Raw genomic sequence first — 20,171 nt, 5'->3', positions numbered from 1 at the left:
TGACAGATGAGATGACAGCATATGTTGATGTCATATGCTTGCCCAGTAAGGCTAAAGTTAGATCTTTAATCAAGTCAGCCTGGTGAAGTCCCATTCAAGTTACAGATTAAAAAAACCCCCACAAAATAGTTTTTTTTGAGTATGGTGGTAAATGTGACGTCCAAAGCATAAAAAAAATGCTGATGACTCCTGGATGTTCGTGTGCGGTAAATATCTTCAAAAACCTTATCACTTCCCATATAGTGCATTTTCTGTGATGGGAAATATTCCAATTCAGGAAACTATTACGCGAGTATCTTTATATCTGCAACTCTCCTCCCTCAAATTTTATGATTATCTCATCATCTTGGTTTTCTCCTTTGCCAGTTTTTAAAATAGATTATTTTTTCGTGCCAAACAAAGCAGAAATATTGCCTTTAACTCTGGAAATTGGGCATCAACTTATGTCTTCTTAAATACAAATGTTAGGGTAACTTGTTGTGATATATCTGTTTGAGACAACCTGCATGACATTTCCTGTAAGGTCTGCATATCCATGCACCTTATCTTTACAGTTCTCTTTCCATAACTTTTTTCCTACCGGATTTTTGCTTTACAGCAGAACATTGGTTTTGTGGTGACCATCAATGAGATGCTTCCCATTCCTATTTTATTCTGTTATGACCACAACTCATATGTCACTGACAATTAAAATGTGGTGCATTTGACTGAACCATATGTTACAATGGTCATGACAAGGATGTAGAAGTACTCTGAATGTAGTTAGAACAAGTTTAACTCTAGCTGGTGGAACTGATTGACAACCACACAGTATGTTTTCATTTGTTGCCTTTGTGATAATGGTAATATTGCTAGCTTTAATAGTGTTGCCTACGGGTATGTGCAGGAGTTGACTGGATCTGATCAAGGGTGGATCAAGATAGGTTAAGATTAGGCAACAATTGAGTGCCTATTTGGCCTGCACAAAACCCATTTTTTTCTCATCCTGTCTCCACTGGACTGTTGCCATTCCATTTCTTCATGCTTGATATCAGCTGTCAGTTCAGGGTGATTTTTATCAGAAATTTAAGATAGATTCTATCATGGTCGATAAATGATCCTCTTATTTTCATGTAGGGTTTTTTTTTTTTTTTTTTAATCATGTGAAGCTATTTGGCAGCACTTCATGTTTCTTTGCTATGGAAATGGTATTCTTAACATTTTTAATCCATTTTTCTCTGCTTGTAATTAGCCAGTACCACATTGTCCTAAGTAATTTATCTCACTTCCTTCTTGTCTGCTTTTAATGCTTGCCCTTGATTGTAGGCATCTTGCTTTTTCTCATCTTCAGTCACTGTAAATATAACCCTTTCCTTGATAGCACTAATTATGATTTTCACAGCTTCCTTGCTTGTAAGTCGTGCTTGAGTTGCAGAGAAGTAACTTGCCTTTTTCAAAAGTATTGAAGTCAGTAGATCTAGAAAATAAAGCAGATATGAGCTAGAAGTAATTTTTTTCCCCCAAAGACTTTCTGCAAGTAAGATGCAATTTTCCACAGACCTGGAATGAATTGTGTCTTGTACCCTAAGAGACTGTTAATATCACAATGCAAAGATGAGTCCTTTCTCTGGTTTCTTGGTCACCTTGAGGAGATGACAAGATATCATCAATTACTACACAGTCCAAGAAAGTTCGATTACTTTGAGGTTTTTAATTTACTTTTCTTCAGCAGAGCTGCAGTGCATACTTAGTGAATAATAAATCACCAGAGTGAATTAGGATTTTAGGAATGATACTTGGTTTTGGTGGTGATGGACAACCTGAAGGCTGCAATCAGCAAGGATGGGGAGAACTTCTCCTAATTTGATCTCAGCTGCAGAAGTTGTCCTCCTCCTGAAGAATTACAGTAACTAAGGTTGTTTCTTCACTGTTTTATCATCTATAAAGGTTTAAAGGTTTTATCTGTCTGCTGAAAATAATTACAGAGATGTTCTTTTGTTTGCTTTAGTGGAGAACTTTATTCCTGTCAGATACTGAGGGACGTTCTTTTGTCCTATGTTTTAGGCATTGTAATAGAAGCAAATTTTGAGCAGATCTAAGTGTTCTGGTTATTGTTTGTGCCAGTTTTTAGTAGCTTGTGCTTTCCTAAGTTTGCCAATATGGAATCTTTTTGTATAAAAGATGCAGAGAGAACGCTTTTGAAAATTTAAAAAAACTTTCCACTGAAGCCTCTCTCTTTGGGATTATCTTTAACACCATATTTTTTGATTAGAACATTGAGGTTGTTCTTTTCTTTTTTAAGCCATAATACTCTGCCAACTAAAACTCCTTTTTTATAGGCTGCATTTTGCTTTCTTTAACTAAATGTCCACTGGGACACTGAACAGATACAAACCTTCCCAGATGGTATTTAAGATTGTTTGGGTTTTGGCTTTATCAATTCAGTGATGTTTTCATTTTCATATTTTGCTCTGAAGTACCGTGTTATTTATTAAACTCTTTGTTTTAATTGATTAGATCACAATTACAATACAAAACAGGCAAAGACTGTGCCTCCTTAACTGTGCCTCCTTCAAATATGTTTAAACTGTTGGCATTTAAAAGAGAATGTTTCCAAAATATGTAAAGAAAAAAATTGTACTGCATCAGTAGTTACCAGATGTCTTACAGTCCCTTTCAATTTCTGAAGGCATAGCTCTGTGAAATATTTCCATGTTGCTTTTCTTTTTCCTTAATAGGTGGCAAAAGATGAAAGTGTAAGAGCTTGAAAACCTGTCTCTTCTTTGTCTGTGTTTTCAAGAGATTGTTTCTTTACTTAGCTATAGTACTATTTTGTCTACATAAAGGCTTTGCAAGACTTAATGTAAACATTGAAATGGTCATTGTCCATAGATACCAGATATAATGCTTGGTTTCTTTTTGTGAATTACCTATAGAATGTACCTTTAGGATTTGTACTTTCTGGAGAGATAACTGACTCAGCATATAATGAGTTTAGCACTAATAACATGAGATCACTTTTTAAGGGTCAGAATGAAGGTTTATCTGATCCTGCATCCTGTTTTCAGAGTGACCTCATGGATACTGGAAAGATACAAAAGCAAAACAAATGTAGAATGATTTTTCCTGTGCTGTATCTTGCAGATTCTGGTTTTGTGGCTTGTAGAGGGGGTATTTGCATTCTCTGGCCCTTGACGAGTATTTAATTTGTGATTTCTATGACACTAGCCTTTTGAAGTGTTTTGCACACTGAATAAAAAAGAGATATTACAAACAATGTAATAATGCCAAGTCAGGCACTCTGGGATAAGAAATACCATAGGCAACAAAACTACACAAATCACTTTGTGCCTGTGGCTAACTTCAAGGAATTTGAACAAATCATCGTTTTTAGGGGTTTATAGAGTACAATCAAGGCTTCTCTTGACAAATGACAAAGATTGTTAAGAGATTTAACAGACATTCTTTCCAGATATAAGATCATTCACATAGCTCTTGTTGGAATCCTTTCCTTTTGTATCATCTGCTTTGAAGAGAAGAGAGAACTGTGTGTTATTCTGTACTCTAAATTGCTGAAACTGATATTGGCAGCAATATTATCACTGTCTTCCTGTCTGGGAGATAAAAGAGAATATTTTCATCCTTCTTTCCAACAGTGCTCTGAGAGCTCAGGTTCTTTTGATGAATAATTGGCGGTCTTGGTAGTATGATCATCAATTTTTACAATAAAATGCAAAATCCTCTAAGATTCAGTGGCTTTCCAGGATTTCTTTGCTTGTTCAGGGAGTGGCAGTGTCCGATAGACACCCACCTTGCAGATATATCATTTGGAATTTGGTTGGGTTGAAACATACAGAACTTTCTTAAAAGGTGCACTTGGTCTACATAAGCAAGTTATTCCCAACTTTAATTATTGTATAAAGGTTATAAACATTCATGGGGAGTTTGGTCATCAGTGAGAACATGCTATTGGTAAAGATAATAAATTTCCCTAAGCCAAACATATGTATTGCTTTAGAACTCTTTTTTAAAAATATTGTACAAGCTGATATTTCTGTACTAAGAATGTTTTAGGACTACTAATGAAATTGATTAAAATCAAGTCAGTATAGTTTTTGTACAGTACCAAAGTATTTGTATCAATCCATGTATGGTCAGTAAATTTACACGATGGCGGCATGTAACAGAGATTCTCCTTTTGTATGAATTTTATTTCCATGTAAAATTAAAAAATCTAGAATGTAAAGGTTAAAATTTCACAATGAAAACATTTACTAGACATTTGTAAAATATCTTTAGAAGTCAGTCTCCAAACCCATCATATATAGCACTGGGGAAAAAAGAAATCCCAAGCATCCAAAATCATTTTGTTGTGATTTTTCAAAATCATCAAATGAAAGCAGAAAGCTGTAATAAAAGCTGTCAGACTGTTTTAACTGCAGATTTTGTTGCTAGTTGCATTGCTTACTGTGCTGTGACAGATAGTGTTTATAGTTTTCAAACAATTCTGCAGTACTGTTTTTGCCAAGTGATAACTGTTTATCCTTGGAGAAATGTGGGCTCCCTGGATTCCACTTGAAATGATTTTTATCAGTTAATGGTATGATTCTTGCTTGGTGTGCCTGAGAACATTCTTCTGCGCTCCCTGGCCTCCCTAAAGACGGGAGTTTAAAGCTGCTCTACAGAGTAACTTACCAGTCTTGTTTTGTTTTGTCCTACACATTGCTCTCATCAGTTGGTTTATGGGTTGAATTCTGTCCAATTCTGGCATTTTTCTGAAATTCAGTTGGAATTTTTTTTTTTGTAGTGAAGGACTGTGCAATATTCTCCTATTAATCTGTTCCCTTAAGAACTATTTGTACATAGAAATGAGGAGACAGTGTATGTGCTACAGTAGATACAGACTTAGTGCCTACAAGCTCATCATTACCCACTTCTTCAGCAGAACTTTAACCCATTGCGTTGTTTGTTTATTAATGCTATTGGATACCTTTCTCTATGTGAATGTCCTGAAACCACTAAATTTGCCAAAAGCAGGAGCTGTTATTTTCTTGCACAAAGAGAAAATGATCAAGAAGATGCTTTAAGAATAAATTAGCTGATTTTTTTATGTCTTTGCTAACCATGTATCTTGAGTAATTACCAGCTCATCTACATTTGATACAGCTGTTAAGTGCACTGAAGAGTGAATGCTAGATATGTTCTTATGGGACCAGTTTGATTGTGTCTTTTCTTTTGCACCTGGAAACAGCTTCTGTAAATGAAAGAGCTCCTGTTTTTATGCTTTTCTTTCAGTGATATCTCTGTGACCTATTAGCCTTTATTGAACATATAAGAAGGAGTTATTATTTGAGATCAAGGCACTTACCCTTTCATAACCTTTCCCTTTGGCTTGCAGGATATACAAAGAGAATCAGTTTTTACCAAGTGTTAAACCTTACTTATTGGTAAAGGGTGAATGCAAGTAGTTGGACTTTCTAGTACTGTAATCAAAGTACACTTTGGTCAAATGCCATTTGTTTGTAACTTATATTTCAAATCGAGGGAAGAAGAGATTCACTGATCTGAATCCATGTCTTAGCCCCAGAGGTTTAGAACTCCAGGCATAATTTTGAAGTCAGCTCAAGTGGGGATATTGGCAAGTCACTTAACTGGTTTGCCTCTTCTTTTCCCTTTGTTAAGTGAAAATTTTTGTCTGTTCTTTGGACTGCTTATAAGGAATCAAACATAAATTCTCACTGGTTACTGAGAACATCAGCAAAAAATGTAATTTTTTCATGTTTGCTTGAAGTTTCTTTTTTTTCCCTTCTGATTAGGTACAAAGAAGGTGGTGAAGCTTTGTTAGTATTGCTTCCTTCAGAAGAAAAAGGCATGGTGGAACAGCTGGCACAGAGAAAAGTACCTATCACTGAAATCAAGTAAGTGGCTAATGGCTTGTCTGTTATTCAGCCTTCTTTCTGCAAGACAAATGTGTGATGAGTCTATGACAATCTTGATAAAGTGCTTTAATTGCCTGGAGCTGGACAAATCAGAGAAATGAATTAGTTTTGGTAGTGTTGTAGAAGGAAAAGACCTTGAGAGGTTACCTATTTTATTGCTGTTCCCAAAGGCAGGATGAGCTGCACAAATCATTCTTATCAGATGCCGATTAATATATTCACAATTTCCCAAAGAGACCTCGTCTATACTCAGCAGTTCCTCCCATTAACATTTTTCTTCAAATGTCTGATAAGACTTGTAAGTAATTTAAATGAAATATTTCTTTTGTCTTGTGCCAAGAATATATGGAAAATTATGTATTCTCTTACTCTTTGCAGCTACTTTTTATGTAATTGAACATTATAATGCTCTCTTTCTCTTTTGTGGATTAGACAATTACAATTTCTTTAATCTGTCTCTATCTGTTTTTATTGCTATTATCATTTTTGTTTCTCTTACCTGTTTTTCCTTCAGCTCTAGACTATTTCTCCAATTTGTCATGACCTTTCTAAATCAGTTATTTGAAAGATAGGAAGTGAAAGATGGTCATTTTACATACAAAAGAGAGTGTTCCAAGGGAAAGCTGTAAAGAGCTATGCTATCTGTACAAATAGAACTGACTTTGAAGGAGTTGCAGAAGCATATAACAATACCAGGTAAAAATAGAAAAGCATGTTTCCATTTTCTGTTACATGCAGAGTAATTGGTATGTAGGAAACACAAAAACCCTAACTGTAAAAATACTAGAAAAAAATACCACCACTAAAAGAATTGATAGTAGTTTCTTATTTAGCAGCTATAGGTAGGAAGTTTACTGTTCTTTGAGCCTGTCAGTCTGATGTGAATTAGTAGAGAAAAGAGAATGTGAAGGAAATATGGAAGAAGACTTGAAAACAAGACAGAAAATGTGGTATGAACCTGACTCCATTTTGAACACGTATGTAGTTCAGGTCACACCATACCAAAAATTATACAGTAGAGATAGAAGAAATCAGAGAAGGATGACAGCGTAGAAAATGGAAGTTTTGTATGAGTGGGTATGAGCAAAGCTAGGACTGTTTTACTTTGAAAAGCTGTAGTTTGCATGTGAAGATACGGATATGTAAGCGAAGAAGATAATTAACTATGCAGAAATTGTCTGTAGAAGAATTGTTTTTGAGAATAAATCAAATTAGGATGAAACTTTAGGTCATTATTTGCACCTCATTGCTTAAATCTTAAATCTTAATTCAGGTTTGCTCAAAATTTACAAGTTGACATTTCTTTAGAGAATAGAAGCAATGGTTATAGCACTTGCTGGATTTAAGGTTTAGTTTTATTTTTTCCAAGTATTTTTGTTGCAGAGGATATGCCATTTCAAAGGCTCTTCTGAACTGTACTTGTGACTGCTGTTTTTGTGTAACAAACCGAGTACACAGCAGCTGGTGAAATAAATCCAGTTTATTTCAATAATAAACAATAAATGTTTCTGGTCAAACACAGGTATCAAATCCACGTAGGATGTGCATGAGCTTCACACAGAAACAGTTTTTGCTAAAACAGTGAACTAAGGGCTAGAATGCAGTCCAACAACTACTTAATGACAAACCCAAACAAAACCCCACCAACTGAATGTGGATAATATTAGCAAAGAAACTGAAGTCTGATACCTTCTTTTCCCTTAAGCATCATAATGCTTTAAAAGGATCTGTTGTATAAGCAATGCAGGAAATTGTCTCTTTTTCCAGACTTTATCTTTTTCCTTCTTAAAATGATAGCTATTCAAGTACTTAATCTTATTTTATATTCAGTAACTGAATGTCTGATCTCATGCACATTATAAATATTTCCCCATTCTTTATCAGCTAAGCTTTTAACTTCCTAAGTAATGGTGCTAATTGTTTGAACAGCTTATCAAAGAAAGAGGTAAAATGCCTCTTTAGCTTGTGTTTATTCATGTAAATATAAGTTCATGTTTTTGTACTGGAATAATAATCCAATTTTAATAGGGCAAATATTTCAGCCCCCATAAATGTATATTATATTTATATTCCAAGTTAAATGTCTCTCTGGAGAGACATTCATGGCTGTATCTCTTAACAATTGTTAATCTGATGTTACTTTAATGGAAAACACAGCTATTTTTTTTTAAACACTCCAAAAATTCATTCTTGTACCAAGCCACTAGGATATATGTAAAATAAATACATTTAAGTAATATTCTTAATTGGAATCATTATTAGAAAAGTCAGTCCTTTTCATTGATAATATATTTTAACAACCTGCCCCAAGATTCAGTTTTTCAATCTGCAAAACAAAACTTTAATAGAATTTGTAGCATCATTATGAAGGGGAATGCTTTCAGTTGGAATTGTCTGCCTAGTGTGTTAAGATTTAAAAGGTGTAATATTGTAAGAGGCTAACTGAAATCCTTAAAATGTTATTCATGTAATTACTTGTGGATTGCAAACCAATTTAATTCTTGAAGTTTTTAACTACAAATTTTCTCATGCTGTTTACTTCTAGCCAGTTTCCCAGTTAATACAACCCCGGTGTGTTTTGTTGGTTTATAAATTGTTTGAGAAGTTGCATCAACCCATGGATTATGTTCCAGGTTCTCTGTTGAAGTCTTCTGTTGTTTGTTTTTATTCACCTAATTATAGATTCTCAAGAATTCTAGCTTGGAAATTAGAAGATAATGAGCATTGCTCACTGCCAACAGAGTTAAACTGTTCAAGATTCTGAAATACCCTCTGAAAGCTTTTTTTAAAATCTTGTTTCTAAAACATTGCTGTCAATTCAAGTGTTTGTTTTGCTGCTTTGTTAACCTTTTGTCTGGTGTAGTGGTCATAAGAACTCTGTTACTTTCCTTATTTTGTATTTTTTTATTTGCAATCTGTTCTTCATGTTCCTTTGTTTCATTTAGACAGACGGTTTAAAACAGTTCCATAATCTGGAAGTAGAGAGAGGAGGAACTTTCCTGTTTTCTGGGATACCTAGGATTCAAAAGACTAGGGGTTTAGCCTCTTTTCTTAATTTTCAGTTTTACATGTAAGCTGCCTATAGAGGTTGTCAGTAAACCAGTCCTTTCTAATCAGCACAATTTACAAGCTGCCAATTTACAGGTAGTGCTTTTAACAGTACATAACCTCTTCATTGTTCTAGCAGAGAAAGAGAAAGTGCAAAATATGCAGTAATAAATACCATGTCGTAGAGCATTCAAGTATGTCAAAAAGATACCCTGAAAGTATTAAATAAGATGTACATTTTTGTAGGGGTTCTGTAATCTCCAAGTTTGCCATGCAAGCTGTAAACTGAAATTATTTTTGATAATATTTAGAGGTTACTTTGTTGAATCCAACTTTGTTGGATGAAAAGATAAGAGCTGCTTCATCAGGTGTTACCATAAGAGATTTTGTGTCTAGAAAATTTTACCAAAGGAAGTACAAGTATATAGATACCCATGATGTAATATCGCTTTCTTTAATATTATGACCAAAAAAAAAGTGATTTTTGATGAAAGCAGCAATAACAACAACAAGAAGACACCTTTTTTTCCTTTTTTTTTGATAGTACTTGGATATGTATTCCACATGTCGGTAGTGTTACTAAAGGGAATCTATTAAAACTCACTGCCTCCCAGTGACTGTAGTTACTGTAAGACAATACACTGGTGTCACTAATTAGTGTGGTTGTGCACCTGAGTGTGATCTACTGGTGTGAGCCTTCCTTACTCCTCCCTTTCTCCTCCCTCCAGCCCTTTCTGCTCCCTCCAGCCTTCAGGTTGTCTAATGTAGCCCTGGAGACCCACATTCCAGATGGAGAGCACAGTGCAAAACCTGCTGCTGCTGCTTGGGAGCTGAGTGGAATATGGAAACTGTTTTGCTGCATCAGGGCAGCAGGGTCTTTTAGGTGGTTGTTGATCTTTTTTGCTTAAATTCTGCTTTGGGGATGAGTGAGGAAAAGACAACATCTAGTTAAAACAGTGCTTCTACCCTAGTATAAAAACCAGGGGAAATGAGAGGAAATCAAGCTGTGTATCAACCAGGAAATTTGGAGATTGCTGTCTGATCAGTTCATAAGGCCAAGCAAGCTGGGTTCATGTTTACATCTTGGCACAGTCAAGTGTGGCCATTTATGTAACTGGTAGGCTAAACTGCAGTTTCAGAAAGTTGTACTGCTCCTTAAAGGTAAGATACGTGATAAGAAATAACCAGCCTACTTCAAATGGCAGACAATGTTATAATATGCCCTTCTAGCCTTTGCATAGTTGGTTTTAGCTCACTGATTCTTAGCCATTCAGGCAAGCTTATAAATGATGGTAATTCATATAAGTGTTTAGCTTTTAGGTCTGGCTGTCCTAGTAGCCACATATATACAATTTATTGTAAAGAGTATTATTTGTTCAGAAAGAAATCACACACAAACTTATTAAAGCCAAAATTCAATTTAACAATGACTAGCTTTCTCATTTTTTGAATGCCAGGATGAGAGGAAGATGATAGTAGGTGACTGTCATGATAGAGTGTTGGCGAAGAGAATCCAGTACTACTCCTCTTTTTTTTGATACTCAGTATTGCAAATTTGCTCATTCAATAACAAACACATAAGCTCAAAATGTGCCTGGAGTACCATGTTCTTAGTTGCCATTGCTTAGATTTATACCACATTATCTAGCTGTGTTTTTAACTGTGAAGTATCTTGTGGGTTTTTGTCTTTTTCAAGCCCTTTTCTTGCAAATTTCAGTCAACTTACTCAAAATTTATATGCAGTTTACAAAATGTTGCTGTATTTTGTCTAGGATTGTTCTCTATTATTCTTTGAGCCTCAATGACATACAGTCTCTTATAAATAATGAATCATATTCCTACAATAATCAAGTCATAGAAAATAATGAGTAATAGCATGTCCAGGTGAGAATTGGAACTTGGTAAGCATTTTGAGTTTGACAGTGGCAGCAGGGAATGTTTGGCAGTCTCAGCTACTCTTTGAGTACTGCTCCAAGGCCATTTTTGCATTACTTAAAGATTTCTCATAGCCCATATTTCTCTATTTTATGAGAATGTACAACTGCCAGATGCTTTCCTGACACCAAGTATGAGATCTGCTGTTTCTTTCCCATTCTTAAAACCTGCTAATGCTGCTATGGAGGGTAATCAAACTGATGAATTATATTTTGCTTCTGACTAATCTATGTTAGCCGTTGTGTATTTGCTTATTTTCTTTAGCTCCTTACAAATTGTTCTTTTTGGTATCAACAAAAAGTTAATTGTTTAACTTCCTTTTTACTCCCTTTGGATATGACCACTGTATTTACCTGGCCTGTCTGATAGGATTTTTTTCCTTCATCTCAGATGAGTTCCTTAGATTAGATACAACTATGACTCCAAGTGCTTTTACTTTCTCTAGTTGCTATGGTGCAGATTTCTTTTGACCCAGCTGATTTGTCTGAGTACTTGGTTCCCTCTGATTGGTGATTCTGGTGTGAGCTTGCACTCTGCTATAGCTGTTGTAAGCTGACTGATTGCAGCTGCCACTTTGAGTGAAGACAAGGGAAAAAGGCACAAAGGCACTCGCTAATTTAAAGGCTTTGAGGTCATCTCTTAATAGCTTTCCCATAACTTAGCAGCAATCCAACACTTTTCTGAACTGTCTTACTACTGTGTTCAAATGAATTTTTTTGTAACTCATGTTATCCTTTCTTTACTTTTTGTATCATTATATTTCAAAGATCTGTTGGTCAGTTTGTCCCTCATGCAATTTTTCATGCTTCTTTTTTTCTTTCTTATATCTTTACATTTTCAGAGCCAATTATATGCTGTCTGGAAACTGGAACTCAAGTTTTTTGATCTTTCACTAAAACTGTAGCTAAATAGTGCGTATGTATAATCTAGTTTTCCCCTGGCTGCATCTGAACAGAGTGAAGAAATTGAAATCATAAGGGAATGCAGTTTTCATATTTAGTAAGAATAACCACCTACCATGGTTGCTAGGTTGTATGATAGACTGGGGTGGCAGTAGCAGCTCAAAAGTAGATGAGATCTGGGCAAATAAACCTGCAATAATGTAAGTATCACTGGAATAAGTTTAAAAATTCAGAACCTGGGAGAGGGCCTGTATATCTTTTTAGTAGGTTTAATGGCATTTTCTATAGTACCGTCAATATCCTTTATTTACTTGAGAAGCTCTTAAATCTGTTTAATCTCAGTGTCCTTTATTATTGCTCACCTGGCTATTCTTTATAAGAAGTACTTAAATTTCAGTATTCCTGGCACAATGAATCTTATTTAAGCTTTTAAAAGTGCTGACAATTTCCTTATGAAGACTTCTATTTCAGTATAAAGTAGTACTGTAATTCATTATGCTGTTCCTGTATTTTTGCAGTATTTTTATAAAATCAAGAAGTTCTTTTCTGCTGATTTCTGCTTTGCTTTGCAAGAAGTTTCACCACCTTCAGTGAAATCTGTCTGAATAAACAGCTGCTATTTTTCTTTTCTGCATTATTTGTTTGTGGAGTGTAATCTTCATCCTTAATACGGTTCCATTCTGTGCTGTTTCAGTGGTAATAGCTCTATGCATATTAAAACAATGCAAAAGATGTGAAGATACTCCTGAGAACCTAATAGGTGCTTATTTTGGTATGTTCTAATAATTAAAGCTTTCTTCTTCTTTTTTTTTTTTTTTAATTAGAATTAATCCTGAAAAGCTTACAGACATCCAAAAGAGGATGCAAGCTTTCTTAGCTCAAGATCAGGAGTTAAAAGAGAAAGCACAGAGGGTAAGTCATCTGCTACACTATAATGCTTGAGGCATGCTAGTTGAACAGATCTGCTGTTTGAGTAACTGACCAGCTCTTACCTGCCCTAGAAGCAGTGTTTGAAACTGAAGAGCCACCAGAGATAACTGAGCAGTTGGAGAAACTCCTGTATTTGGAGAGAAACATAAATTAGATAGAACCAGAGTCTTCTGAGTGATGCCCAGTGACAGGAGAGGAGGCAACAGGCACATATTTCTATACAAAAAGCTCCATTTAAACACAGAAAAAGCCTTTATTGTGAGGGTGGTTGAAGACTAGAATGGGCTGCACAGCAAGGCTGTGCAGTCTCCAAATGCTGGTTATCAAAAACAGGGTTCCTTCCTGAGCAGCCACTGTAGCTGACCTTGTTTTGAGCAGGGGTTTGGACTAGATGGTCTCCAAAGGTTGTTTTCAGCTTCAGCTACTCTGAGAGTTTCTTGGAAAGCTGATACAGAAAATTTCAAAATAATACTACTAATAATGAAGGTTACTTAAAAATAGCAGATCACATTACTTGACTTAAAAAGTTGGAAATATGAAACCACGTAGGCCTCATGTCAGCATCTTGATGAATTTTTATTGTCACATACCCTGAATATATGTGATAATTGTCCTTTCTCAGGGCAAAATCCAGTGCATTGAGTAAAGCATTTTAACTGTTGTTTGGATTTAAATGAGCAGCAAAACAGTTTAGAAAAGCTCTTCCAGGTAAAATGGAAAATTACATGAGTGGGTTTATGTATGGGATTTCTTTGCTGTGCTCGTTAATGCTGGGACCCTTCGTGGTCAATATGTGAATTTCACCAAGTTTTTATCAGGTTTGGGGAAGGTAGGGAAACTTCAAATAACTAAGTAGGTTCCTGGACGAGAATGAGCTTGGATGGAAAAGGCACCTTTTATGAAAGGTGGCCTGTGAAGCATTTCTGGAAGTTGCACTGCCTCTTGCTATCACTAAACACATTTGCTGACCTTTCCCTGGTTTTATAATATTTTTAGGCCATGAACTCTTTGGAGTAGAGCTTACTACTTTTTTTAATTGAAGCACTTTAACATGTGGGTTTTCTGAGGCTGATTGGTTTGTTGGTTTATGTTTTAACAATGTATGTCCTTAGCCTGTGAATTCTGTACTTGTATCAAGTGTCTTCAAAACTATACCAAATCAAATACTCAAATTGAGATGCAGGGAAACACAGTTGGAAGGATGGATAATAGGCAAATCTTTCATGTCATTTTTTCTTATATATGTAGGTCAAATTAAAAGAGTGTGACCGAAGGCCGAATGGTGAGAAATCCAGAAATGCCAAAGCCTGAGAAATACATGATTGCAGAGATTCTGGATTTGTGTTGATAACTTTTTATTTGTATGAACTAGCGTGGGGATTAATGACACTTGAAGGTATACTGGTAAACCTGAGTGGTAGGATAAAATGAAAAGAGGGTTGTGAAAGCTTAGAGAAACCAAGAGTTTTAGCCTTTCTGTTGAACTGGGATGTAAAATGAGTCAAGTTGAAATATTTAAAATGCTTGGGATTCATCTCATCTAGCTTTAGATGTCCTCTGTGAGTTAGTCTGCCTGAGCTTTCATTTATAGCTGATAGAGTGGAATAAGCACTTCTACAATGCCTCTTGACATAGATACCTTAAAAACCCTTTGGGATGGATGGATGAATGGTGGTTTCTTTGTGCTGCAGAAGTAGCCTGTGTGATGTGACCTAGCTTGGATGCCTGCAGTGGGGACACGTTGTGAGTCAGAGGAATGGCATTCTTACTTTCCTAAACAAGAAGATTTAAATCAAAGTGCCTGGGGAAGTCAGTGGGAACTTTGTGAATAAAATGTCTAAGGCAATGTTCCAAGGGAATGCTTTTGAAAACTATTTTTGGCGTTTAGGTATTCCAGGTTTTTGTAGTGCATAAAGCTTTACTTGTAGCACTGTGGAATGTCAGCGTAAGCTTCGTCCTGGCGCTGCACAAGCCAGAGGCACTGGTGGTGTGTCATGATCACCTCCAACTGGCACGGGAAGTTGCAGTGACACCAGTGTATGTCGGAAGTGACAGAGCAGCTGGTTGGGGGAGGATGAGAGGAGGAGGAATCCAGCATCATCGTACTTGGAATGAAAACACTAACAAACCTATGTTTCTGGCTTTGGCTTTTTAAGGTCTCTTAAAAGGCAGAGAAGGATCATTCTCAATTGAGCAAAAAAAAAAATTATGGCAGTTTCAAAATAGCACAAGAATAAAATCAAACATGGGCTGTCTGTCAGTGTTACAGATAAAAACTTCAATTAATTTTGAAAAATGTTGGTTGCCATATAATTACCATCTCAAGCTATTTTTGTTGCAGTTTTTAGTTTATGGATAGCAGAGCAGTGTTGTTCTTGCAGGCAAGCTGTAAATACATCCAGTTCTTGAAAAACTTGAAGTATGGACAGGTGGTTTATCACAGAAGTGTCCCTCCTTAATAAGGTTGAAGTATGAATGTTCAGACATACTATGCAAATGTGCCCCAGTAGTCTTACATATCAATGTGAATAAACCAATAAAATTAATGCAAATGAAATCCTGACCTTGGATCCTTATCTGTAATGCTGGATTTTTCAGAGGCATGAGTGTTATGTTGTCTAGCCTGTCTGTTGCAAGCTGCCAAATTCTTGACATTTGTAGTGTAAGAAATAAATTCCCTACCTGAACGGATCAGATAGCAGTGAAATAGCACAGCTGTGCACAGAAGTTCAAATAGGATGGTAGTCTGCCACCATGTGTTGAGGGTGTGAGGTCGAAGTTACTATGTCCTCTAAGCTTCTTGATTTACTTCAAGGTGCTTTTACTTTGTTTGAGGAAAAAAAAGTTCTCAATTACTAATTGCTTCAACAAACTTCATGGTTCATTTGGTAGGACATGGTTTCCCTGCTATTGCTTGGAAAGACAGTTTGAATTGGATTGGGCCTCCTTTGAAACCTTTGCAGTTCTTCTCATGGTCTGATGCTGCCTTTTGGCATTTCTTGTAATTTTAATATTTAATATGTTAGTTTCCCCAGTTCTGGAAAACAGTTTAAAAAAAGAATCTATTTTTCTTGCAAGCTTGAATGTTACTGCAGCCCTGAAGTGATGTCTGTCCATTAAATTCTTCATCACACCCAGAGGGATGTGCTAGGTGTTACAGCCCGAGATTCCAGTCACACCCTGTTACTTTTGAATGTTGTCAAAACAGCACATCAGTTGAATTGTGTGCATTTTAATGCTTTAAACAGTTGTCCAATAAATAGATAAATAAATGAAAATTTAAAGGTAGTAAATTCATAGAGCATGGTCCTTTTTCCTTATGTATTTCCAGTACTTGTACAATAATCTCCAGTGTTTTTGGGGACCTGTAGCTACTACTGTAGCAGAACTGTAATGTGTTTATGATGCCCAACCATAACATTTTCTATAGTAGTACAAGTTAATGCATATCATATTCTTGCAATGTTCAGTTATTTTAAAAAAGCCTTCAAAGTGATATCAAACAGCAAATATGGCAGGAGACAACAACAATTGATAAAAGAGCAGGGAAAAAGTTCAGGCTGACTGAACTTGTTCGCCTTGAGCTCCCACGTGTGTGTGCTCAGACTGACCAAGTCTTAGGAGAACTAAGTAAAAGCCAACTGAGATGACAGCATTTTAGGCAGATTGAAGTCAACACACTGAAATCAAATAAAAAAATCAAAGTAAATAGCTTGATTTCTCTTCCTGTAAAGTAGAACAGCTCTTCTGTGCATTTGTTTGGTGTTTCATTCTTAGCTATTGTAGTGCTTGATAAGCATACCAAAAGGTGTGTTCTTTCTGCCCTATATAATTTGTTAATTTCTAGACCATGTGTACCAAATATATACTAGTAAAGTAAGTGGACGGCTTTACAAGTTATCCAACAGAATGAGATTTCAACCCTGTAGCAAGTAGTGACTCATGTAGATCTTCAGATCTGCAAATCTCAGATTCACAGGAAGGATACTTCTTTTTTAACCTGTTTTTATCCATCTGTCACTGCGGAGAAAAAAGAGGCTTTCGTTGATTTTTGTCACTTGCTAGACAACAATAGATTAATGAGATCTGTCAAATTTGAAGCCTTTTCCTAAACATTCTAATTACCTTTGTAAAATGATTAATAATTTAATGTGAGCAAAGAAGTATTTTATTCCACATCTCAATCTTGGTAGCAGCTGAATGAATTAAGCTCACACTTTCAACAGCTAGAATTAATTGAAAGACACAGTCAGGAAGGAAACTTTAACCAAAAGATCCTTAGCATTTGGAAAAATAAGCACATGAAAATTTACTTTTATAGTGAAGTAATGGGCAGCTTGAAAAGTGTATGTCTTAGGTTTACATATCTTAAAATTAATAGTTTTTATTTCAGTTTACTGAAGAGAAAAGGATGAGTTTATAAGATTGTTGAATTCACTGTCTTCATTTTTGGAAATGTTTTTTCTGTTACAAACATTTAAAGAATCCCCATAAGACTTCAATGCTCCTGACTATTGGATCTTTGCTCCTCTATCTGAGGTTACCAAGAAATAGTTTTTTCATAATTCCACATGAATTATTAGTACAGTAGTTTTCTCCCACAGATGCCTGTACATAGCAGAACAGGAGTGTGATTATAAGATGCTTCAATGTAACTCTCTGAGCATAACTTGGTGTAGTTATTGGTGTTTGGTGGTTTAAGCCTCATGGTAGGAGTTTTGGCATGTGTTAGAAATTAGGTCACGAACAACAGAAATCCAAGGATCTTTTCTGATACTTGAAATGTTCCAGTATTTTGCTGTGGCTGTTAGGTAGAAATAGACTACGTAAAAGAAGCATGAGAAGATTTAAGAATCTTTCCATTTGGGAAGAATGGAAGTAAAAGGCAATACAAGATTAAATTATTCTGTTAAGCAATGCTTCCAGTTTTCTTGGTGGAAGTCTGGGCTTAATTGATAGCTCAGCCTTGGGCTGGTCTTTGCAGATATTTATAGTGAATTTATATAGTGCATTCATTGACTGTGTGCATGTGATGAGCTGATGGTAGATGCAAGGTAGTATGAATCATCTTAGACCACAGTGAAAGGCAGCTATGTTGAGCTGAATAACTTCCTGCTGGTGGCTAAGATTAAGTCAGGACACCTCAGATTGATAGCAACAAAGTCTATTGTAAGTTCCACATAATTCAGATATCAGAATAGAATAACAACATTCAGAAAATATAGAAGAAAAAATCGAATTGAATTAGTGTTATTTCCTTCTGACTAATTTGTCATATTTTCTTTCTAGGGAAATATAAGATGACATACTGTTGGGAAATATGACATACTGTTGGGAAATACTGCCAATTCAGCCAAAGTGAATGTAATGAAATATTTGAGTACTTGAAGTTGCATCACTTCTGTTGTAGTGATAAATTTTGTCTGATGGGTATTCTGAAAAGAATTTCAGTCTGAAATCGATGTTAGACCACCTAATAGTGAAATTCTGTTTTGTGTTTAGAGCAACAATATAATGTTTGTTTCTTGTGTTGGTAATTGAATGGTGTCTTTTTTTGTTGAATACTGCTATTTTTCTTTCAGTGTTTTGTATCCTACTTGCGTTCAGTTTACTTAATGAAGAACAAGGAAGTATTTGATGTTTTCAAATTGCCTCTAGCAGAATATGCCCTGTAAGTATGGTCAACTTAAAATATGAAAACTGTATAGTGAGAAGTTTTGCCATGTATGATAGCTTTAAATAGCTGTTTTGATTGTGTTAACACACAGAATTGGACAGTCATCTAGTGTATTTAGTTTCATAATAATGCTGAGCTTTTGGATATTTTCAAGGGCATTCTAAATGGAAATTATGTGTAAAAACAATATCTTGCTTAACAGAGAAATAACTTAGAGCTGAAGGTACATTTGGCATCTACAGTAGAAGATATAACTTCTGAAGTAACAGTAGAAGACATAACTTCTGAAGTAAAAGGATTGAGAGTAATGTTTTGATGTCTGCCCCCCCCGATTTGCCCTTCAGCCTCATAGCTAAATATCAACCTGTAAAGTGTATTATTTAAAAATAAATCAGAGTATCCAAAGATGATGTATTACAGTATCATTTTGAGTGTGATTGGACATTTCTCCTTGGCCATAAATTACTTTTCAGAAGATTCAGTGGATTTGGTAAAGATGAAGCATCAGCACTAGACTGATTAGCATTTATCTGGTTATGTCTATTTTTGTATGTGTATGTGAATCAGTCCACATTTTGTATGGGAGGGAAATTAATTTTGACAGGTTGACTTTACAGGATGACAGGATAACAACCCCCGGAAACTGTTTTAAGATGTGACGTTTTTGAAATCTCATAGGACATAGGGTAGTTGTAAGGGAGTAGGAAGGTGTTCAAAGGTACACAGTAAATTAATTTGATATGTGTGGAATTTCATACAGAGAGGACTAACTTGTCAGCATGTGGCATAATGAACTAAAATGTGACAAATTACTAGACTCTGGAGCAGCTGGTTTGCCTGTGCTGTGCTGTCATTAACATGATTATGTTTTTTAAGATACATAAGCCTATTGTAAAAGATGCTTTTTAACTTCATGGACTGAGACATTTTGAAAAATGAGAACTAGCATAAGCTCAAAAATTTTTGCTACATGCAATGCCTGACCCTTTTCCTTTGTGGTTCATCAGCATCTTTAAAAAATCTGTTGCAGGTCTTACTGTGCTATGAATTTAAGAAATAGGGGCAGAAGATTAGGGCTAAGAGGGATAACCACACAATTTCAACCAGTGTAAGAAATCAACTATCAGATGGTGGTAATGCTGAATTTTCAGAATCCCAGTGCCTCTTTCTGGATTTCAGCATGGTGAGCCATCTAGTATCTGTAGACAGAGTAGTCGACAGTTCTGTTCTTCTCAGGTCTCTCTGCCAGGATTTGGTCCTTCATCAAAATAATTTTGAGTCCCAGCTTTGGAAAACTACTAATGTCATTCCTGTAATAAAATGTAAGAAACCAGTCAGTTGTTTGGAGAGAGTAGGAAAGGTTTAGTAAAGGCTGTGAAATACATGGAAATGTAATCAAAAAGTCAGAAGATAATAAATCTGGGAGATAATTTGGAGATTCTATTCTAGTTTGTTGGCACTCTTCTTCCCTGATCTCCAGACTGCTAGTCTACGTAAGTACAGAACCCTGCAGTTCCCTAGCTTTCAATTCAGTGCACAGTCACTGATACATGGATCAGTCATCTTCATGTATATAAAAGTCCCCTGAAGTCATATGTTTGAATTTTGCATCTAGAAGCAACCTTGGTTTACATTCTGCACACAAACTTACGGCAAAACCTGAAATGAGAATCCTTTCTTCCCTTTACCTTCTGTGTGCATTTTCTGAAAAGTACGTCAGCCTTTCTGTGGAGATTTACTGCTAGCTTGATAGATGTTACT

At 35.7% G+C, this 20,171-nt stretch overlaps 1 protein-coding gene across 1 annotated transcript in view; it reads left to right on the top strand.

Annotated features, from left to right (window-relative positions):
* The window catches only part of DDX10 (DEAD-box helicase 10), a 153,833-nt gene that overhangs the window by 18,671 nt on the left and 114,991 nt on the right, over nucleotides 1–20,171 (top strand). The window contains exons 10-12 of the mRNA XM_085063776.1: nucleotides 5,796–5,897; nucleotides 12,628–12,715; nucleotides 18,316–18,404. Coding sequence (XP_084919902.1) covers nucleotides 5,796–5,897; nucleotides 12,628–12,715; nucleotides 18,316–18,404 — 279 coding nt within the window. The remainder of the gene's footprint in view (nucleotides 1–5,795; nucleotides 5,898–12,627; nucleotides 12,716–18,315; nucleotides 18,405–20,171) is intronic.

This window comes from Lichenostomus cassidix, chromosome 1 (genome assembly GCF_008360975.1).
Source record: "Lichenostomus cassidix isolate B80296 chromosome 1, HeHo_3.0, whole genome shotgun sequence".
In the NCBI taxonomy this organism is placed as follows: domain Eukaryota; kingdom Metazoa; phylum Chordata; class Aves; order Passeriformes; family Meliphagidae; genus Lichenostomus; species Lichenostomus cassidix.
This window is presented reverse-complemented; position numbering and strand designations above follow the sequence as displayed.